General features: G+C 47.5%; 1 protein-coding gene across 1 annotated transcript in view; it reads left to right on the top strand.

Annotated features, from left to right (window-relative positions):
* The first annotated feature begins 17,266 nt into the window (after positions 1-17,266).
* SLC37A3 (solute carrier family 37 member 3) overlaps positions 17,267-23,003 on the top strand; it is a 40,734-nt gene continuing 34,997 nt past the window's right edge. The window contains exons 1-3 of the mRNA XM_038753792.1: positions 17,267-17,438; positions 19,214-19,328; positions 21,850-21,942. Of these exons, the coding sequence (XP_038609720.1) occupies positions 17,338-17,438; positions 19,214-19,328; positions 21,850-21,942 (309 nt within the window). The 5' untranslated portion in view covers positions 17,267-17,337. The remainder of the gene's footprint in view (positions 17,439-19,213; positions 19,329-21,849; positions 21,943-23,003) is intronic.

The raw sequence follows: 23,003 nt of genomic DNA, 5'->3' as shown, positions 1-23,003 counted from the left end.
CTCCCCCACTAGATTGTAAACTCCTTGAGGGCAAGGTCTACTGGTTCTGTTGTACTCTCCCAAGTACATAGAGCAGTGCTCTAACCACGCTAGGAGATCAACAAATAGTTTAGACTGAATACAATTTAGACTGATTGATGGGGATCGGAAAACTGGGAGAAAACCTCTTGACTGTCAGCTCGGTGTGGTCAGGGAATGCGTCTCTTTATTGTTATATTGTCATCCCCCAAGCGCTTAGAACAGTGCTCTGCACACAGGAAGCGCTCAATAAATACGATTGAATGAAACGAATGAAGAGTGCACACAGTAAGCGCCCAGTAAATACGTCTGACTGACTGGCTGATGGGAGACGGTTTTAATGTCTGCCTTCCCAACTAGGCTATAAGCTCATCGTGGGCAGGGAATAATAATAATAATAATAATAATGGTGTTACAGTTTTAATGTCTGCCTTCCCAACTACGCTATAAGCTCATCGTGGACAGGGAATAATAATAATAATAATAATAATAATAATAATAATAGTGTTTGTTACGGTTTTAATGTCTGCCTTCCCAACTAGGCTAGAAGCTCATCGTGGGCAGGGAATAATAATAATAATAATAATGGTGTTTGTTACGGTTTTAATGTCTGCCTTCCCAACTAGGCTAGAAGCACATCGTGGGCAGGGAATAATAATAATAATGATGGTGTTTGTTACGGTTTTAATGTCTGCCTTCCCAACTAGGCTAGAAGCTCATCGTGGGCAGGGAATAATAATAATAATAATGATGGTGTTTGTTACGGTTTTAATGTCTGCCTTCCCAACTAGGCTATAAGCACATCGTGGGCAGGGAATAATAATGATGATGGTGTTTGTTACGGTTTTAATGTCTGCCTTTCCAACTAGGCTATAAGCTCATCGTGGGCAGGGAATAATAATAATAATAATGACGGTGTTTGTTATGGTTTTAATGCCTGCTTTCCCAACTAGGCTATAAGCACATCGTGGGCAGGGAATAATAATAATAATAATAATGATGGTGTTTGTTATGGTTTTAATGCCTGCCTTCCCAACTTGGCTATAAGCTCATCGTGGGCACGGAATAATGATAATAATAATGATGGTGTTACGGTTTTAATGTCTGCCTTCCCAACTAGGCTATAAGCTCATCGTGGGGAGGGAATAATAATAATAATAATGATGGTGTTTGTTACGGTTTTAATGTCTGCCTTCCCAACTAGACTATAAGTTCATCATGGGCAGGGAATAATAATAATAACAATAATGGTGTTTGTTACTGTTTTAATGTCTGCCTTTCCAACTAGGCTATAAACTCATCGTGGGCAGGGAATAATAATAATAATAATGATGGTGTTTGTTACGGTTTTAATGTCTCCCTTCCCAACTAGGCTATAAGTTCATAGTGGGCAGGGAATAATAATAATAATGATATTGTTTGTTACGGTTTTAATGTCTGCGTTCCCAACTAAGCTATAAGCACATCGTGGGCAGGGAATAATAATAATAATAATAATGGTGTTACGATTTTAATGTCTGCCTTCCCAACGAGGCTATAAGCTCATCGTGGGCAGGGAATAATGATAATAATAATGATGGTGTTACGGTTCTAATGTCTTCCTTCCCAACTAGGCTATAAGCTCAACGTGGACAGGGAATCATAATAATAATGATGATGCTGTTTGTTACGGTTTTAATGTCTGCCTTCCCAACTAGGCTATAAGCACATCGTGGGCAGGGAATAATGATAATAATAATGATGGTGTTACGGTTTTAATGTCTGCCTTCCCAACTAGGCTATAAGCTCATAGTGGACAGGGAATAATAATAATAATGATGATGGTGTTTGTTACGATTTTAATGCCTGCCTTCCCAACTAGGCTATAAGCACATCGTGGGCAGGGAATAATGATAATAATAATGATGGTGTTACGGTTTTAATGTCTGCCTTCCCAACTAGGCTATAAGCTCATCGTGGGCAGGGAATAATAATAATGATGATGATGTTGTTTGTTACGGTTTTAATGTCTGCCTTCCCAACTAGGCTATAAGCTCATAGTGGGCAGGGAATAATCATAATAATAATGGTGTTTGTTACGGTTTTAATGTCTGCCTTCCCAACTAGGCTAGAAGCACATCGTGGGCAGGGAATAATAATAATAATGATGGTGTTTGTTACGGTTTTAATGTCTGCCTTCCTAACTAGGCTAGAAGAACATCGTCGGCAGAGAATAATAATAATTATTATTATGGTGTTTGTTACGGTTTTAATGTCTGCCTTCCCAACTAGGCTAGAAGCTCATCGTGGACAGGGAATAATAATAATAATGATGATGGTGTTTGTTACGGTTTTAATATCTGCCTTCCCAACTAGGCTATAAGCTCATCGTGGACAGGGAATAATAATAATAATAATGATGGTGTTACGGTTTTAATGTCTGCCTTCCCAACTAGGCTATAAGCTCATAGTGGGCAGGGAATAATAATAATAATGATGATGGTGTTTGTTACGGTTTTAATGTTTGCCTTCCCAACTAGGCTATAAGCTCATAGTGGGCAGGGAATAATCATAATAATAATGGTGTTTGTTACGGTTTTAATGTCTGCCTTCCCAACTAGGCTATAAGCTCATCATGTGCAGGGAATAATAATAATAATGTTGATGGTGTTTGTTACGGTTTTAATGTCTGCCTTCCCAGCTAGGCTATAAGCTCATCATGTGCAGGGAATAATAATAATAATGTTGATGGTGTTTGTTACGGTTTTAATGTCTGCCTTCCCAGCTAGGCTATAAGCTCATCGTGGGCAGGGAATAATAAAAATAATGATAATACTGGTGTTTGTTAACGGTTTTAATGTCTGCCTTCCCAACTAGGCTATAAGCTCATCATGGGCAGGGAATAACAATGATGATGATAATAATAATAATGATAATAATAATAATAATAATAATGTTGTTTGTTACGGTTTTAATGTCTGCCTTCCCAACTAGGCTATAAGCACATCGTGGGCAGGGAATAATAATGATGATGGTGTTTGTTACGGTTTTAATGTCTGCCTTTCCAACTAGGCTCTAAGCTCATCGTGGGCAGGGAATAATAATAATAATAATGATGGTGTTTGTTACGGTTTTAATGTCTGCCTTCCCAACTAGGCTAGAAGCTAATCGTGGGCAGGGAATAATAATAATAATGATGATGGTGTTAAGCGCTTACTATGTGCCAAGAGAAACAGAGAAGTAGCATGGCTCAGTGGAAAGAGCCCGGGCTTTGGAGTCAGAGGTCATGGGTTCTAATCCCGGCTCCGCCACTTGTCAGCTGTGTGACTTTGGGCAAGTCACTTCACTTTTCTGGGCCTCAGTTACCTCATCTGTCAAATGGGTATGAAGACTGTGAGCCCCCCGTGGGACAACCTGATCACCTTGTAACCTCTCCAGCGCCTAGAACAGGGCTTTGCACATAGTAAGTGCTTAATAAATGCTATCATTATTCATTATTATTAAGCACTGTTCTAAGCGCTGGGATAAATTTAAGGTAATCAGGTTGTCCCTCGTGAGGCTCACGTTCTTAATCCCCATTTTACAGGTGAGGGAACTGAGGCACAGAGAATTGAAGCAGCTTGCCCAAGATCACACAGCAGACAAGACGGGGGGCCCACAGTCTTCATCCCCATTTTACAGATGAGGTAACTGAGGCTCAGAGAAGTGAAGTGACTTGCCCAGAGTCACACAGCTGACGATTGGCAGGGGCGGGATTAGAACCCATGACCTCCGACTCCCAAGCCCGGGCTCTGCTTCGAGTCTACCCACTCCGTTGCACTGTAGCCTCCCAAACGCTCAGCACAGTAAGCGACTTCTCATGAAAACTGCTTATGCATTGAACTCTCACTAGACTGTAAGGTCCCTGAGGGCAGGGATATCGTGTCTGAGAAGCAGCACGGCCTAGTGGGTAGAGCAAGGGCCCGGGAGTCAGAAGGTCCTGAGTTCTAATTCCGGCTCCGCCGCATGTCTGCTGTGTGACCTTGGTCAAGTCACTGCGGTGTGGCTGAAGAAGCAGCGTGGCTCAGTGGAAAGAGCCCGGGCTTTGGAGTCAGAGGTCATGGGTTCATGGGTTATTTATTTATTTTACTTGTACATATTTATTCTATTTATTTTATTTTGTTAATATGTTTTGTTTTGTTGTCTGTCTCCCCCTTCTAGACTGTGAGCCCACTGTTGGGTAGGGACCGTTTCTATGTGTTGCCAACTTGGACTTCCCAAGCGATTAATCCAGTGCTCTGCACACTGTAAGCGCTCAATAATTACGATTGAATGAATGAATGAATGAATGAATGAATGAATGAAATCCCGCCCCTGCCGATCGTCAGCTGTGTGACTCTGGGCAAGTCACTTCACTTCTCTGAGCCTCAGTTCCCTCATCTGTAAAATGGGGATGAAGACTGTGGGCCCCCCGTGGGACAACCTGATCACCTTGTAACCTCCCCAGTGCTTAGAACCGTGCATTGCACATCGTAAGGGCTTAATAAATGTCATTATTATTATTATTATTACTGTATATATGTATATATGTTTGTACATATTTATTACTCTATTTATTTGACGTACATATCTATTCTATTTATTTTATTTTGTTAGTATGTTTGGTTTTGTTCTCTGTCTCCCCCTTTTAGACTGTGAGCCCACTGTTGGGTAGGGACTGTCTCTAGATGTTGCCAACTTGTACTTCCCAAGCGCTTAGTACAGTGCTGTGCACACAGTAAGCACTCAATAAATACGATTGATTGATTGATTTGCACATAGTAAGTGCTTAATAAATGCCATCATTATTATTATTATTATAAACACGATTGAATGAATGAATGATTACTCTTTGCCTAGCACATAGTAAGCGCTTAATAAATGTCATCATTATTACTATTATTATAAATACGATTGAATGAATGATTACTCTTTGCTTTGCACATAGTAAGCGCTTAATAAATGCCATCATTATTATTATTATTATAAATACGATTGAATGAATGAATGATTACTCTTGTTTTGCACATAGTAAGCGCTTAATAAATGCCATCATTATTATTATTATTATAAATACGATTGAATGAATGAATGATTACTCTTTGCTTTGCACATAGTAAGCGCTTAATAAATGCCATCATTATTATTATTATTATTATTATAAATACGATTGAATGAATGAATGATTACTCTTTGCCTAGCACATAGTAAGCGCTTAATAAATGCCATCATTATTATTATCATAAATACGATTGAATGAATGAATGAATGAATGATTACTCTTTGCTTTGCACATAGTAAGCGCTTAATAAATGCCATCATTATTATTATTATTATAAATACGATTGAATGAATGAATGATTACCCTTTGCTTTGCACATAGTAAGCGCTTAATAAATGCCATCATTATTATTATCATAAATACGATTGAATGAATGAATGAATGAATGATTACTCTTTGCTTTGCACATAGTAAGCGCTTAATAAATGCCATCATTATTATTATTATTATAAATACGATTGAATGAATGAATGATTACTCTTCAGCCAGTGGGCGCTCAATCGGTAGCACCGACGGACTGGGCGACTGTGGGCCAGCGGTTGGGGGAAGGGCGGACTACAATTCCCAGAATGCCCCGGGGGGGAGCGGACTACAACTCCCAGAATGCCCCGGGCGGGAGGGGGGAAGGGGGCGGGGCCCGCGCGGGGGGGGGCCTAGAGACCGTCAGAATGGGGGGGGAAGAAAAGTCGGGGAGGGGCGCACTTCCGGTGAGCGGGGGTGGGGGAGGGGGGGGGGTGTCACGTGGCGACCGGAAGCGCGGGGCGGGAGCGCGCGCCGCCGAGGTGAGGTGGCGGGGGTGGGGGGCAGCTGGGGGGGGGGGGGGGGCTGCACGGCGGGGTCAGGGGTCAGAGGTCAGAGGTCAGGGCCCGGGCTCAGCTGGCCCTCTGCTCAGCTGCCCCTTCCTGGCCTTGTCTTTGTGTGATGGGCGCCTCCCCGGCTCTCTGCCGGGCGTCTCTGCCCCTCTCCCTGTCTCTGTTGGGCATCCCTGCCCCTCTCCCTGTCTCTCTGTTGGGCATCCCTGCCCCTCTCCGTGTCTCTCCCGGACGCCTGTGCCCCTCTCCCTGTCTCTCTTGGGCATCTCTGCCCCTCCCCATGTCTCTCCTGGGCGTCTCTGCCTCTCCCCGTGTCTCTCCCGGGTGTCTCTGCCCCTCTCCCTGTCTCTGTTGGGCATCCCTGCCCCTCTCCGTGTCTCTCCTGGACGTCTCTGCCCCTCTCCCTGTCTCTGTTGGGCGTCTCTGCCCCTCTCCGTGCCTGTCCCGGGCGTCTCTGCCCCTCCCCGGCTCTCTGCTGGGCGTCTCTGCCCCTCTCCCCGGGTCTCTCCCGGACGTCTGTGCCCCTCTCCCTGTCTCTGTTGGGCATCCCTGCTCCTCTCTGTGTCTCTCTTGGGCGTCTCTGCCCCTCTCTGTGTCTCTCCCTGGTGTCTCTGCCTCTCCCCGTGTCTCTCCTGGACGTCTCTGCCTCTCCCCGTGTCTCTCCCGGGTGTCTCTGCCCCTCCCCGTGTCTCTCCCGGGCGTCTCTGCCCCTCTCTGTGTCTCTCCTGGGTGTCTCTGCCCTTCCCCGTGTCTCTCCTGGGCATCTCTGCCCCTCCCCGTGTCTCTCCTGGGTGTCTCTGCCCCTCCCCGTGTCTCTCCCGGGTGTCTCTGCCGCTCCCTGTGTCTCTCCTGGGCGTCTCTGCCCCAATCCCTCTCTCTGTTGGGCATCTCTGCCCCTCTCCATGTCTGTCCTGGACGTGTCTGCCCTTCTCCGTGTCTCTCCTGGACGTCTCTGCCCCTCTCTCTGTCTCTGTTGGGCATCTCTGTCCCTCTCCTGTCTCTCCTGGACGTCTCTGTCCTTCTCCTTGTCTCTGCTGGGCATCTCTGCCCCCTCCCTGTCTCTCCTGGACGTCTCTGCCCCTCTCCCTGTCTCTCCTGGATGTTTCTGCCCCTCCCTATGTCTCTCCTGGACGTCTCTGCCCTTCTCCCTGTCTCTGCTGTGCATCTCTGCCCCTTTCCCTGTCTCTGCTGGGCATCTCTGCCCCCTCCCTGTCTTTCCTGGATGTCTCTGCCCCTCTCCCTGTCTCTCCTGGACGTTTCTGCCCCTCCCCATGTCTCTCCTGGACGTCTCTGCCCTTCTCCCTGTCTCTGCTGGGCATCTCTGCCCCCTCCCTGTCTCTCCTGGACGTCTCTGCCCCTCTCCCTGTCTCTCCTGGACGTTTCTGCCCCTCCCCATGTCTCTCCTGGACGTCTCTGCCCTTCTCCCTGTCTCTGCTGGGCATCTCTGCCCCCTCCCTGTCTCTGCTGGGCATCTCTGCCCTTCTCCCTGTCTCTGCTGGGCATCTCTGCCCTTCTCCCTGTCTCTGCTGGGCATCTCCGCCCCTCTCCCCGTCTCTGTTGGGCATCTCTGCCCCTCTCCCTGTCTCTGTTGGGCTTCTCCACCCCTCTCCGTGTGTCTCTGGGCATCTCTGCCCCCTCCGTGTCTCTGTTGGGCCCCTCTGCCCGTCCCTGCGCTGCCCTTTGTGTGCCCAGCAGGCCCCAAAATCAGCCCTGGTCTCCATTCAGCCCATGCCCCCCTCCTATTTTGCCCATCCCTCATTCCTGGGGATCTGGCCCTGGGGCGGAGGCTAGCCCAACAACTCCGGGATCCGCCCCAGTCCGGGCACAGCTGGCTTTTAGTTGGGGCTGTGCTAGCCACTCACCTACTAAGAATAATGGTGGTGTTTATTAAGCTCCCGTTTCATTCAGTCATATTTATCGAGTGCTCCCTGTGTATGTGCCAACCACTGTGCTAAGAGCTTGGGTAGATCGGGCACAGTCCCTTCCCCGCACGGGGTGCACATCAAGGGGGAGGGGGGAAAGCAGGGTGTGGAATCCTCATTTTACAGATGAGGAAACTGAGGTAATAGTAATAATAATACGTTGCCAACTTGTACTTCCCAAGCGCTTAGTACAGTGCTCTGCACACAGTAAGCGCTCAATAAATATAATTGAATAAATGAATGAATGAATAATGGCATTTTTTAAGCACTGTTCTAAGCGCTGGGGAGGTTACAAGGTGATCGGGTTGTCCCATGGAGGGGCTCACAGTCTTAACCCCCATTTTGCAGATGAGGGAACTGAGGCCCAGAGAAGTGAAGTGACCTGCCCAAGGTCACACAGCAGACAATTGGCGAAGCCGGATTTTGAACCCGTGACCTCTGACTCCAAAGCCTGGGCTCTTTCCACTGAGCCAGGTAAAGAGAAGAAGGGGAGAGCTGAATCAGCTCGGGGAATAAATTCGTGAACTCGACCGTATATTTACCCTCCCTCTTGAAAGACGATAGTCAGGGTCACGTGGCTCAGTGGCAAGAGCCCGGGCTTTGGAGTCAGAGGTCATGGGTTCGAATCCCGGCTCCGCCACATGTCTGCTGTGTGACCTTGGGCAAGTCACTTCACTTCTCTGAGCCTCAGTTACCTCATCTGTAAAATGGGGATTGACTGTGAGCCCCACGTGGGACAACCTGATCACGTTGTATCCCGCCCCAGCGCTTAGAACAGTACTTTGCACATAGTAAGCGCTTAACAAATGCCACCATTATTATTATTATTATTCTTGGCTTCTTTTAACGTAAAATGTGGATCTTTTCTTTTGGCAGGCCTCGGTTTTTACCTCTTAAGACGGCTTTCACAGAGGTTGAAATTCAGCCAGGGAAATTTCTTCCACTAGGCCACGCGGCAAGTGAGCCCACTGTTGGGTGGGGACTGTCTCTATATGTTGCCAATTTGTGCTTCCCAGGCGCTTAGTACAGTGCTCTGCACATAGTAAGCGCTCAATAAATACGATTGATGATGAATGGTAGAGCTGAGATTAAAACCCAGGGCCCCACAGTTTCCAAAACGGTCGCCTCTGCCTCGCTTTAAGGGTCTAATGTGAAGTCCGCCTCTCCCTTGGGAACATCCCAGCCTGGATTCGGGACTATCCCCAAATGGATTCTTCCTCTGATTATTCCTTCCAGTTTCAACTTGTTCCGGGCCTCTCGAGCCACAGGGACATTTAAGAGAGGAGCTGTAAAGCACTTTGAGTCCTTGGGAAAAGGCGTCACGGAAATAGTACCTGATATTTTAGTAGTGTTTTATAGGCAGGGGAATGACTCTCCCTGCTGAATGGTTTCAGGTGCTTGGGAATCATCATCATCAATCGTATTTATTGAGCGCTTACTATGTGCAGAGCACTGTACTAAGCGCTTGGGAAGTACAAATTGGCCTGCTGAATGGTTTCAGGTGCTTGGGAATGAAACGTTCATTCAATCGTATTTATTGAGCGCTTCCTGTGTGCAGAGCACTGGACTAAGCACTTGATGCACCTCTGGCCCACCCTGCTACTTCTTGCTCCCCAGTCTCTGTCTCGCATCTGCACGCTTTAAGCTCATTTCAGACTAGAGACCCCAATCAATCAATCAATCGTATTTATTGAGCGCTTACTGTGTGCAGAGCACTGTACTAAGCGCTTGGGAAGTACAAGTTGGCAACATATAGGGACAGTCCCTACCCAACAGTGGGCTCACAGTCTAAAAGAGTCAGGCACAAACATCGCCCTTAATTCCAAAGGGAAGCTTTAGGATGCAGCCTCGGAAATTATTTTGGAAGAAACCCCGGACTATACACGAACAATGGGGTCGAAATAGAAACGCGATCTCAAAGCCCCCTTTTAAATTAGCATTCCTCTAAAAGGGCATCCTTTACCGACTATTTTCCACAAACCACCATTTATTAAGTGTCCTTAATATAGTGCCGGATGACCTCAGCAAATACTGGCTTTCTTCAGCCGAAAACAAAAACGTCCCTCAGATACTTAGTTTTACTAATTCATTCATTCATTCGTACTTTTTGAGCGCTTACCGTGTGCAGAGCACTGTACTAAGCGCTTGGGAAGTCCAAGTTGGCAACATCTAGAGACGGTCCTCACCCAACAGCGGGCTCACAGTCTAGAAGGGGGAGACAGACAACAAAACAAAATATATTAACAAAATAAAATAAATAGAATTAAGCGCTTACTATGTGCAAAGCACTGTTCTAAGCACTGGTAATAATAATAGCATTTATTCATTCAACCGTATTTATTGAGCGCTGTACTAAGCACTTGGGAAGTCCAAGTTGGCAACATCTAGAGACGGTCCCTACCCAACTGTGGGCTCACAGTCTAGAAGGGGGAGACAGACAACAAAACAAAACATATTAACAAAATAAAATAAATAGAATTAAGCACTTACTATGTACAAAGCACTGTTCTAAGCACTGATAATAACAATAGCATTTATTCATTCAACTGTATTTATTGAGCGCTTACTGTGTGCAGAGCACTGTACTAAGCGCTTGGGAAGTCCAAGTTGGCAATATATAGAGACGGTCCCTACCCAACAGCGGGCTCACAGTCTAGAAGAGGGAGACAGACAACAAAACATATTAACAAAATAAAATAAATAGAATTAATAGTCTGCGGTATAAAGCAGGTGGAGTGAATAAATGCTATCATTATTATCAGTGCTTAGAACAGTGCTTTGCACATAGCGCTTAATTCTGTTTATTTTATTTTGTTAATATGTTTTGTTGTCTGTCTCCCCCTTCTAGATTGTGAGCCTGCTGTTGGGTAGGGACCGTCTCTAGATGTTGCCAACTTGGACTTCCCAAGCACACAGTAAGCGCTCAATAAATACGATTGAATGAATGAATTCCCCCTCTCCATCCCCCCATCTTACCTCCTTCCCTTCCCCACAGCACCTGTATCTATGTATATATGTTTGTACATATTTATTACTCTATTTATTTATTTATTTTACTTGTACATATCTATCCTATTTATTTTATTTTGTTAGTATGTTTGGTTTTGTTCTCTGTCTCCCCCTTTTAGACTGTGAGCCCGTTGTTGGGTAGGGACTGTCTCTATATGTTGCCAATTTGTACTTCCCAAATGCTTAGTACAGTGCTCTGCACATAGTAAGCGCTCAATAAATACGATTGATGATGATGATGATGATGATGAATGAATTAAATGAGTCACCAGACTGCTTTTCTGAGAGCCCCAATGCAGACTGCCACTTCCCTGGGTGTTTTGGCACTCGTCGATGACACTGTCGTCCTTGAGGGCCCCCCTCTCTCTCTTATTTGTTTCTGTTGCCGTACCTTTCTGTCGTCTTGTGTGTTTTCCTCTGTGATTGAGTGCCAGGGCGTGTATTTGCTTTGGGCTTCCGTGCCTGTCTCTGTCCAGGTGTATTTGCATACCTCTCTGTGGGTCTGTGTGTGCCTAAGGATATTTATATATAAAAGAGTGGTTTTTCTTGAACGTTTACTGTGTGCAGAGCACAGGACTAAGCTTTTGTGTGTCTTTCGATGCCTCCTTTGGAAACCTCAGGTTGCGTATCTAGAAGTTAATGTAGCGATGTCTCTGCGCTTGTTTTCTCGGTGCTCTAAAATGTTGTTTCCTTTGCCAGAAGTGGGAGGGTATCCCCCACATCTCCCCTTGTAAGGGGAACAGGAAGATGCCGGCTGGTGTTTTGTGGGTCCGGGGTGACCAGACAGAGGGCTGTATCAGTCCCATGTGTGATGTAGTTGTCTGCTTTTCAGGAGCAGCGAAGGGGGAAATCAGGCCAGGCCTGGGGGTTTGGGAGAGCGGCAGAGGGGGCCGGACTGGGGCTAGAGAGTCAAGGATTTTCTGGGATCTGAGCCTCTTTTTCCCTGGCTATACTGAAAGTTTCTCCCCCACCCCCGGAGGGATTTCTCACTTCCCCCTCCTCATCCTCGATTTTTGACTGGTCACAAGAAACCAGCAAAGGATCCCGTGAATGTCGGCTTTTCCTTTCTCTTCAGAAGAAAGAAAATAGGAATCCAACAAATCGAATAAATAATTTGGATTCACCGCCTCCCGCAACCTGTAATGTCTTATTCCGGAGTCTGTCTGGTCTGAGCGTTGGCTGGTTGTTTAAAGGGTATAGCCTAACCACACTGTTACAGAATCTGTTTGTCTTCATTAGAAACCTGAAGGCATTAATAAAATGGTGGGTTCCCCCCCGGCCTGCAATTCTTTTGGAATTGCTTATGACTTTAGCCATCTCCCCCACCCCTGCATCATCATCAGTCGTATTTATTGAGCGCTTACTGGGACTCCTGCAGACTCCAAGCTCATCCTCGGAAGTTTATCCGAGAGGTTCCCCCCTCCTTGGAAGCAGATATCCTTTCAAAGCAAGCAAGGAATTATTCCCTTTCTGAAAGTTTCTAGGCGGGGGATTACGGGAAGGGGAAGGACTTTGGAAATGTGGCTACTGACTTCCAATATACAGGAATACAGTTGGGTGGTGGAAAGAGGCCTGGAAAGTGAGGCTGTGTCATCTTTCCATCAACCTATAGGCAACTCTGGTCTGGGCTGTGATGAGGGAAAACAGCTGGGGCGATTCATTCAATCGTATTTATTGAGCGCTTACCGTGTGCGGAGCACTGTACTAAGCGCTTGGGAAGTCCAAGTTGGCAACATCTAGAGACGGTCCCTACCCAACAGTGGGCTCACAGTCTAGAAGGGGGAGACAGAGAATAAAACAAAACATATTAATGAGAAGCAGTGTGGCTTAGGGGTAAGAGCGCAGGCCTTTGACTCAGAAGAACCTGGGTTCTAATCCCGGCTCCGCCGCCTGTCTGCTGTGTGACTTTGGGCAAGTCACTTCACTTCTCGGGGCTTCAGTTACCTTATCTGGAAAACGGGGATTAAGACGGCGAGCCCCATGTGGAGCGTGGACTGGGTCCAACCTGATTAGCAGCGTGGCTCAATGGAAAGAGCCCGGGCTTGGGAGTCAGAGGTCATGGGTTCAAATCCCGGCTCCACCACTTGTCAGCTGTCTGACTGTGGGCAAGTCACTTAACTTCTTTGTGCCTCAGTTCCCTCATCTGTAAAATGGGGATTAAGGCTGTGAGCCCCCTGTGGGACAACCTGATCACCTTGTAACCACCCCAGAGCTTAGAACAGTGCTTTGCACATAGTAAGCGCTTAATAAATGCCATTATTATTATTGTTAGCTTGCCTGAGCCCCAGTGCTTAGTACAGAGTCTGGCATGTAAGTGCTTAAGAGATGCCATTAAAATAAAACAAAAAAAAACCTCCCTTAGAGAAGCAGCATGGCTCATTGGAAAGAGCCCGGGCTTTGGAGTCAGAGGTCATGGGTTCAAATCCCAGCTTCGCCAACTGGCAGCTGTGTGACTTTGGGCAAGTCACTTCTCTGGGCCTCAGTGACCTCATCTGGAAAATGGAGATTAAGACTGAGCCCCAAGTGGGACAACCTGATCACCTTGTATCCCCCCCAGCACTTAGAAGAGAGCTTTGCACTTAGTAAGCGCTTAAATGCCGTTATTATTATTATTATTATTATTGTCCTCCCCAGCGCTCAGAACAGTACTTTGCACATAGTAAGCACTTAACAAATGCCATCATCATTATTATTATTATTCCTTTCAACTGCGTCTCTGAACCACAAGCGGAAGGGAGAAGCCAGGGTCCTGATGCTTCCGATGCCCTCCATCCTCCACTCAGTCTCAGATTTGCTCGGGAACCCAATCTCTCCGGGCTTCCCCGTGAGCCAGAGGTGACCCCAATCTACTGCAATAATGGCAGTGGTATTTGTTAAGCACCTACTTGTCCCAGTCAATCGATGATATGTAGGCTGATTGTGCAGACCAGACTAAGAGCTTAAAGATGAAAAGGGCTGGAGTAGACCAGAACTTGTGAGTCTGGACTAGTAGTGACGCTTTAGAGCGATTGATGGCCCGTGGGGTTTCTATTTATGTCGGTTCCGTGCCCATCGTGTGTCTTTTTGAGCACGGGGCTCACGTCAGGGATAAGAACTGTGTACTTATTTCCATGCAGAGAAGATCCCTAAATAGGAAGTTTACTCTGGTCATTTGGAGCGTGCCCAATTTCACTTCCATCACGGTGGAATCTTGTTATGTAGTAAAAGATTTGCCCCATTAGAGTGTTTGCTCCTTGTGAGCAGGGACCGTGTCTCATCTTATTCTGGACTTCCCAAGCTCATAGTACAGAGCACCACATCATACCAAGTGGGCACTCAATAAATGCTTCCACTGCTATCATTCTGGCTCTACAGTCTTCTTTCCCTTCAATTATCACTCAATCAGGGGTATCTATTGAGCACTGACAGTGTGTAGAGCACTGTACTAAGCGCTCGTTAGAACAGAGTAGACGCATTCTCTGCCCACCTCGCACTTCCACTCTGGAGGGGAGATCCTGGTTTTCTCTAGCGCTTTTATTCCCAAAGCGCTCTCACAATTATTAGCTCATTTTAGCCCTTTGGCCTTTCAAAATAATAATAACAATAATAATAATAATTGGCATTTGGTAAGCGCTTTCTATGTGCAAAGCACCGTTCTAAGCGCTGGGGAGGATACAGGGTGATCAGGTTGTCCCACGTGGGGCTCACAGTCTTAATCCCCATTTTACAGATACTGAGACTCAGAGAAGTTAAGCAACTTGCCCAAGGTCCCACAGCAGACATGTGGCGGAGTCGGGATTCGAGCCCATGACCTCCGACTCCAAAGCCCGTGCTCTTTCCAGGGAAGCTGGGGAAGTTTTTCTACTTTTCTGGTGGGCTGTTTTGGACTCCAATTTGGGGAAGAAGTCCCGTCAGGGGGAAACCCTCTTGCCAACGGGGCTCCTTCCCCAAGAAGCCCAGGCCCCGGAGAGCTGTAAAGACAACTACAGATGTTTGTACAGACATCTGACAGTGACTCTCTTCACCTCAAAGCCTTTTTGAGAAGGCCCATCTCCTCCAGGAGGCCTTCCCTGACTAAGCCCTCCTTTCCCTGTCTCCCACTCCCTTCTGCATTGCCCTGACTTGCTCCCTTTATTCACCACCCCAGCTCCCCAGCACTTATGTCCATATCTGTAATTTATTATTTAATGTCCACTTCCCCCTGTAATCCGTAAGCTCGTTGTGGGCAGAGAATGTGTCTGTTTATTGTTACAGCATACTCTCCCAAGCGCTAAGTACAGTGCTGTGCACTCAGTAAACGCTCAATAAATATGACTGAATTGAACCGCACGCTCGATATAGGGACCAACCACGCACGGACTCAAGAGCCCCTCTCAAGCTGGGATTCGGGATCCATTCGGCACGGCTCCAATCTGGGAAATCGTAGCAGATGGGTGAGACCTCCCTCTCAATCCATCCTTGCACTGGGGGAGTCCTTCCATGCCTGACTGCTCCTCCTTAAATCATTTGTTCCATCTCATCCCCTTCCACCCCGTTCCTTTTTCTAAAACCCGGCTTCCCGAACTCCTTCCGGAGCTTGCCCGGTGCGGTCAGGAGAATTAGTCACTCCGAAACTGCGCCTGCAACCGATGTTGTTCGGCATAAGGGTTAAAGTTGGGGAATTGATGTGCTGGACGCTGTCTGTGAAGACAGTCTGAAAGCTGAGGTTATATTTGCAAGCGCTTAGTACAGTGCTCTGCACACAGTAAGCGCTCAATAAATGCAATTGATTTGCAGTTTTCCTAGCAGCCTCACAGATCCTCCAGGTACTCGGGGCGAAAGAGGCAAATGAAGGGCCCCTGCCAGCAAAACCTGAAGGTGGCCCTCCGTGAGCGTGAATTGTAACGTTTGGAATTCCTTAATAATGATAATTGTGGTATTTTTTTAAGCGCTCACTGTGTGCCAAGCACTGTTCTAAGCTCTGGGGGAGCTACAAGGTCATCAGGTCAGATACGGTCCCTGTCGCACATGGGGGACACAGTCTCGATCCCCATTTTACAGATGAGGGAACTGAGGCACAGAGAAGGTCACACAGCAGACATGTGACAGAGCCGGGATTCAAACCCACATCCTCTGAGTCCCGGGCCCTGGCTCTTTCCACCAGGCCGTGCCGGAGTTTGCTCTTCCTGTAGCGTTCTTCGCGCATGCTCAAAGTGATTCCTTGGGTGCTTAAATCCAGGTGTTTCCTCAGAACAGTAACCTTTTTTGTCCTAGATTTCCGTGCGATGCGGCTATCACCCTTGATTCCCGGTGAGGGGCACCTCAGCCAGTTCTCTAATTCAGCATAACTGATTTTTTTTTTTTTTAGCCTCATCCAGGGACTGCGGACAGGAACGTAATTACGATTTTCCAAATTCCAAACGTTGGCTTTGTTCACCCCACCTGCGTGTGAATCGCTTCTGACTTGGGTCTCTCTCTCTCCCAGTATCCAGCCCGCTCTTCCCAAGGGACCGAATCGGGAGGGATTGATTCGTCCCGAAGGAGCGTGCGGAAGGTCTTCTGTCGCCTGATGTTCCTGTTATTCAAAGTATCCGGGTGGCTGTAGCCCAAGCCCCTCCGCCCTGAAGTAAGAACAGCTCATTGTGGGCAGGGAATGTGTCCATTATATTGTACTCTCCCAAGTGCTTAGCACACAGTAAGCGCTCAATAAATATGATCCATTGATAGGCTTCCTGCGAGCTTGTCTGGCTTTTCCCTGCGAAATTTCCACTGGGCTTAAACAAGACTGAACAGAGCCGTTCCTTAGCCTTGACTAGAACAGGAACTCGCATGGGAAAGGGAGGGAAGGGACTTAACTTCTCGGCCTCAGTTCCCTCATCTGTAAAATGGGGATTAAGACTGTGAGCCCCACGTGGGACAACCTGATCACCTTGTATCCCCCCCAGCACTTAGAACAGTGCTCTGCACATAGTAAGTGCTTAACAAATGCCATTATTATTATTGTTATTATTATTATTATTCTTAGGTAAGTATACTATTCTGTTTATTTTATTTTATTAATATGTTTTGTTTTATTGTCTCCCCTTCTTCTTGGCTTTTCCCTGCCAAGTTTCCACCGGGCTTAAACAAGACTGAACAGAGCCGTTCCTCAGCCTTGACTAGAACAGGAACGCGCACGGGAAAGGGAGGGAAGGGACACGATGAGATGGGGCAGAGCAGGGAGGGACCAGATTACAATCCTTCTCGCCCCAAGCTCCCTATTCCACGTAATTCTCGCCCCCGACCTCGATATAACTCTTTTCTTATCAGCAGCCTTAGCACGCCCTGCCGACTTTCCTCATGTCGATACGGTGTCAAGCCTGGAAAGTGTTCGGGCAGGTTTTTGGGGGTCCTAAATCCCAGATCAATTAATCTGGGCGCGTCGGGCGGCCAGAAAATGCCTTTCGGAGGCTTGCCGTCTAATTTTCCGCTGTCGTCTTTTAGGGTTGTCGGGGGAAGACTTCCGGGACGGAAGAGATGAGGTGAGTCACCCGCCAAGCCTCCGGACGAAAGGCGGAGCATGGCGTGGCCCCGGGTCTTCCGGAGACAGGCTCCCAGCGGGGCCCGAGGACCGGGATTCACGCACCACCACGTCGTCGTGTTCCTGCTCACCTTCTTCAGGTAGGCGGGCCCGCTGGCTGGAAATCAGGAAGGCGGCCGTGTTTGGGGCCCTGCAGTGATTGCTCGTTTTGTCCCCGAGGGATCGGGTGGGGCCAGAATAATAATAATAATAATAATGATGATGGCATTTGTTAAGCGCTTACTATGTGTAAAGCACTGTTCTAAGCGCTGGAGGGATACAAGGTGATCAACGTGGGGCTCACAGTCTCAATCCCCATTTTACAGATGAGGGAACTGAGGCTCAGAGAAGTTAAAAGCGACTTGCCCAAGGTCGCACAGCAGATACGTGGCAGAGTCGGGACTCGAACCCATGACCTCTGACTTCAAAGCCCGGGCTCTTTCCACTGAGCCACGCTGCTTCTCAGAAGGCATCTCTTCCTGGTTCCGTAGGGAGTCGTTTCCTCCTGGAGCAAATCGGTCCCCGGCGAGAATAGGGAGGCAACGGGGGGCTTAGGGGAAAGAGCCTGGATCTCGGGAGTCGGAAAACCCTGGCTGTCGTTCTGGTTCCACCACCTGCTTGTCGTGTTTCCTGGGCAAGTCACTTTGCTTTTGGACCTTCTGTAAATATATATATATATATATGTATATACGTATATGTATATATGCGTATATACATATATGTATATATACGTATACACACACATATATATGTGTATATATATGTATATGCATATATGTGTGTGTATGTATATCCGTATATGTGTATATGTATATGCATATATGTGTGTATATGTATATGCATATATGTGTGTATATGTATATGCATATATGTATATATGTTTGTACATATTTATTACTCTTTTACTGTACATATCTTTTCTATTTATTTCATTCTGTTAGTATATTAGTATGTTTGGTTTTGTTCTCTGTCTCCCCCTTTTAGACTGTGAGCCCTCTGTCGGGTAGGGTCTGTCTCTATATGTTGCTAACTTGGACTTCCCAAGCGCTTAGTACAGTGCTCTGCACACAGTAAGCGCTCAATAAATACGATTGATTGATTGACTGATTGTAAAGTGGCGAGCCGATACCTTTTTTTGTTCTTCCCTCTTAGGCTGTGAGCCCTTCTGAGGCAGGGACTGACCGCTCTGATTGTCTTTTATCTGTAGTAGCAGTTAGCATGGGATTTAGTGCTATTTAAATACCAACATTGAAGCGGAGTGGCTTGGTGGAAAGAGCCCGGGCTTTGGAGTCAGAGGTCATGGGTTCAAATTCCGCCTCCGCCACGTGTCTGCTGTGTGACCTTGGGCAAGTCACTTAACTTCTTGGCCTCAGTTACCTCATCTGTAAAATGGGGATTAAGACTGTGAGCCCCACGTGGGACAACCTGATCACCTTGTATCCCCCCCAGCACTTAGAACAGTGCTCTGCACGTAGTAAGTGCTTAACAAATGCCATCATCATCATTATTATTATTATTATACTTAGGTACGTACACTTACTATTCTATTTATTTTATTTTATTAATATGTTTTGTTTTGTTGTCTCCCCTTTATTATTATTATACTTAGGTAAGTATACTTACTATTCTATTTATTTTATTTTATTAATATGTTTTGTTGTCTGCCTCCCCCTTCTAGACTGTGAGCCCGTCGTTGGGTAGGGACTGTATATGCTGCCAACTTGTACTTCCCAAGCGCTTAGTCCAGTGCTCTGCACACAGTAAGCGCTCAATAAATACGATTGAATGAATGAATGAAAGGTGGGTCTTGGCGGTTTGGGGCGCGGGGGGCCTCCCTTCCCCTTTTTCAGTCGCCGTTTCCCTCCCTGTCCTGCAGCTATTCCCTGCTCCACGCCTCCAGGAAAACTTTTAGCAACGTCAAGGTCAGCATCTCCAGTCAGTGGACTCCCACCGTTCTCAACAGCACTGAGGCCGAACTCTATCCTCAAGAGGTAAGGGGCAGCCCGTCGGCCCCTCCGCTACTCAGACTTTCACCTCGAGCTCCCTAGGCTCATCAATCGTATTTATTGAGCGCCTACTGTGTGCAGAGCACTGTACTAAGCGCTTGGGAAGTCCAAGTTGGCAACATATAGAGACGGTCCCTACCCAACAGTGGGCTGTGGAAATGGCCAGCGGCTCAGATCCTTTGCCGGAGCTGATGTAACGTGAGTTCCGGGAGCACTGGGTCAACCGTTAGTCGTATTTATCGAGCGCTTACTGGGTGCAGAGCGCTGTACTAAGCGCACGGGAGGGTACAGTATAACAGACGCATTCGATCCCATTGAATTCCAAAGGAATTCCCATTTGCTGTGGGAGAGGAGGGTCGTGGGAAACGAATGAGCCAGGCCCCTCAGTGCTCCGGAGAGTCTAGGAGGGCACCTGAGGCAGTGCGGGTCGAAGCTATCCCCGTCCCGCAGCGCTTCCAGCTTGGGGAACGCTTTTCTTTTAGACTGTGAGCCCACTGTTGGGTAGGGACTGTCTCTATATGTTGCCAACTTGCACTTCCCAAGCGCTTAGTACGGTGCTCTGCACACAGTAAGCGCTCAATAAATACGATTGATTGATTGATTGATTCTAAGGGACTTGAGTCTGCCCCCGAGCCCTTGAGGATCGTACGGGTTTGCAGTCGTTGGACACCTCCCCGACGAGGAGCAGACAGGATTTCCTAAGACGGGCTCCGATGGGGCCCCGGACAAGAAGGGACTCTGTCTCTTGGGCTGCTATTGCAGAGTAGACTTAAATAAATACGATTTATTTAAGATTTATTTACGGTTCAATAAATACGATTGATGATGTTAGAGACTTCTTGGGAAGCAGTGTGGCCTAGTGGCTAATAATAATAGTAATGATGGCATTTATTAAGCGCTTACTATGTGCCAAGCACTGTTCTAAGCGCTGGGGAGGTTGCAAGGTGATCAGGTTGTCCCACGGGGGGCTCGCAGCCTTCATCCCCATTCAGATGAGGGAACTGAGGCGCAGAGAAGTGAAGTGGCTTGCCCCAAGTCACCCAGCTGACAATTGGCGGAGCCGGGATTTGAACCCCTGACCTCGGACTCCAGAGCCCGGGCTCGGTCCACTGAGCCACGCTGTTTCTCAGTAGTGTATTGTACTGAGCCCAAGCACTTAGTACAGTGCTCTGCACAAAGGGCTCAATGAATACGATTGATTAATCAGTTGATTGGTCCTCCTGCCTGCCACGCCGCTTCTCAGTAGTCCCCGGGCCTGGGAGTTAGAAAGACCCGGCTTCTAATCGCAACTCTGCCATTTGGGCAGGTCACTTCTCTGGGCCTCAGTTAACCTCATCTGTAAAATGGCAATGAAGACTATGAGCCCCAACGTGAGACATGGACCACGTCCACCCTGCTTATCTGTCCAGCGCTTAGAATAGCGTCTGGCCCATAGTAAGCGCTAAACAAATGCCATTTTTTGAGAGGAGCAGCGTGGCTCAGTGGAAAGAGCCTGGGCTCTGGAGTCAGAGGTCGTGGGTTCGAATTCCGACTCCACCACATGTCTGCTGTGTGACCTTGGGCAAGTCACTTAACTTCTCTGAGCCTCAGTTACCTCATCTGTAAAATGGGGGTTAAGACTGTGAGCCCCACTTGGGACAACTTGATCACCTTTTAACCCTCCCCAGCGCTTAGAACAGTGCTCTGCACATAGTAAGCGCTTAACAAATGTCATCATCGTCATTCTTTTTTTAAAATAAGATGCGAACGTGGCAAATAAAGATGCTTTAGAGAAGCAGCGTGGCTCAGTGGAAAGAGCCCGGGCTTTGGAGCCAGAGGTCGTGGGTTCAAATCCCGGCCCCGCCAATTGTCAGCTGTGTGACTTTGGGCAAGTCACTTCACTTCCCTGGGCCTCAGTTCCCTCATCTGTACAATGGGGAATGAGACTGTGAGCCCCCCCGTAGGCCAACCTCATCACCTTGTAACCGCCTCAGCGCTTAGAACAGTGCTTTGCACGTAGTAAGCGCTTAATAAATGCCATCAATAAAAAAGGAAACCTAACCTAGCTCACTGTGGGCAGGGAACGTGTCTACCAACTCTGTTTTATGGAACGCTTAGAACAGATCAGACATCTGACGGCTCCCAGGCCTGCTCGTGATTATACAGAGGGTGTCCTGACCGCTTGAGGAGAACGTCCTCTACAGTGCCACAAGAGGAAAGCCTCAGGCCGTCTCCGAAGCCCAGAGTGACCCTGTTGAGTTGGAGTCGTGCGTGGGACTTGGGGAAAATGGTGGTCAGGCCTAGTGGGATGTCGAAGGACTTTTAGACTGTGAGCCCACTATTGGGTAGGGACCGTCTCTATATGTTGCCAACTTGTACTTCCCAAGCGCTTAGTACAGTGCTCTGCACACAGTAAGCGCTCAATAAATACAATTGATGATGGTCCGGCCTCAGTTGCTTTAGGATCCCCTGGTATTGGGAAGGATTATGGCCGTGCACACCCTAACGCCTTCAAATCTTCCTGTAGCTCTGGAACGGAAGCCATCTGTTCCCCAGCGGGGAGGCAGCCACTCTCTTCCTGGGGACCCTGGATACCATCTTTCTCTTTTCCTATGCCGTGGTAAGTTGTACTTGGAAATGCCGGGGTGAGAAGCAATGTGGCCGAGTGGATAGAGGCCGGGAGTCAGGAGGGCCTGGGTTCGAATCCCAGCTCCGCCTCTTGTCTGCTCTGGGGCCTTGGACAAGTCACTTCACTTCTCTGTGTCTGTTACCTCGTCTGTAAAATGGGGATTTAGACTGTGAGTCCCACGTGGGGCATGGACTGTGTCCAACCTGATTAACTTGTATCGACTCCAGCACTTAGTATAGTGCCTGGCACACAGCAATGAGCAAATACCATCCCCCCCAAAAAAATAAAAAACGGATATAGAAATGTCAAGCTTAGGAAAATCAAGGAAAGGGTCGGAGAGAGTGTTTACGCCCGTAGTTAACTCCAGTTCCTGAAATCCCTTTGAATAGTTTCTTCCGAGTCATCAGTGACTCTGAATTTCATTATTGGTCTCCCCCCTTCCTCTTTCCCTTCCTCTGCTCTCCTTGCTCCCCATTTCCTTCTTCCCCACCTCCCACCTTCTCCCACCTCTTCTGTTCTCTCCTTCCCCCTCTGTCTCCTACCCACCTCCCTGTCCTGTACAGAGCACGGCACACCTAGTAACCCACAAAGCAGATATTGGTTATCAGGTCTCTAGGGGCCTTGATTGTGAACACACTTAAAGCCAGATGAAATCTCTTTCTGCCTAATGAAATTTCATCCATTCCCACCCCCTATTCCCCACCACTTCTGTTGGGGTTGTCTAATACCTCATTTCTAGGGCTCATTTTTAGGGCTCATTTTGAAGTTCATTTGATCCCTGGTGAGATGCTCTCCCTTTCATCATCATCATCATCATCCATCCTATTTATTGAGTGCTTACTATGTGCAGAGCACTGTACTAAGTGCTTGGGAAGTACAAATTGGCAACATATTCTTTCTGCCTGTCGGGTGGATTGTTTGATGCCTTCTTAGATCTTCCCATCTCCAGTGCTGAATTTAACATACACACACAGTTAAGGGAGAAGCCCACTAATCAAGGTGGATTTTTCACTCATCCCCATGAGTAGATGTCATTGTTTTTTGGGTCTCCG

The sequence above is a fragment of the Tachyglossus aculeatus genome, chromosome 11 (genome assembly GCF_015852505.1).
Source record: "Tachyglossus aculeatus isolate mTacAcu1 chromosome 11, mTacAcu1.pri, whole genome shotgun sequence".
Classification (NCBI taxonomy): Eukaryota; Metazoa; Chordata; class Mammalia; order Monotremata; family Tachyglossidae; genus Tachyglossus; species Tachyglossus aculeatus.
This window is presented reverse-complemented; position numbering and strand designations above follow the sequence as displayed.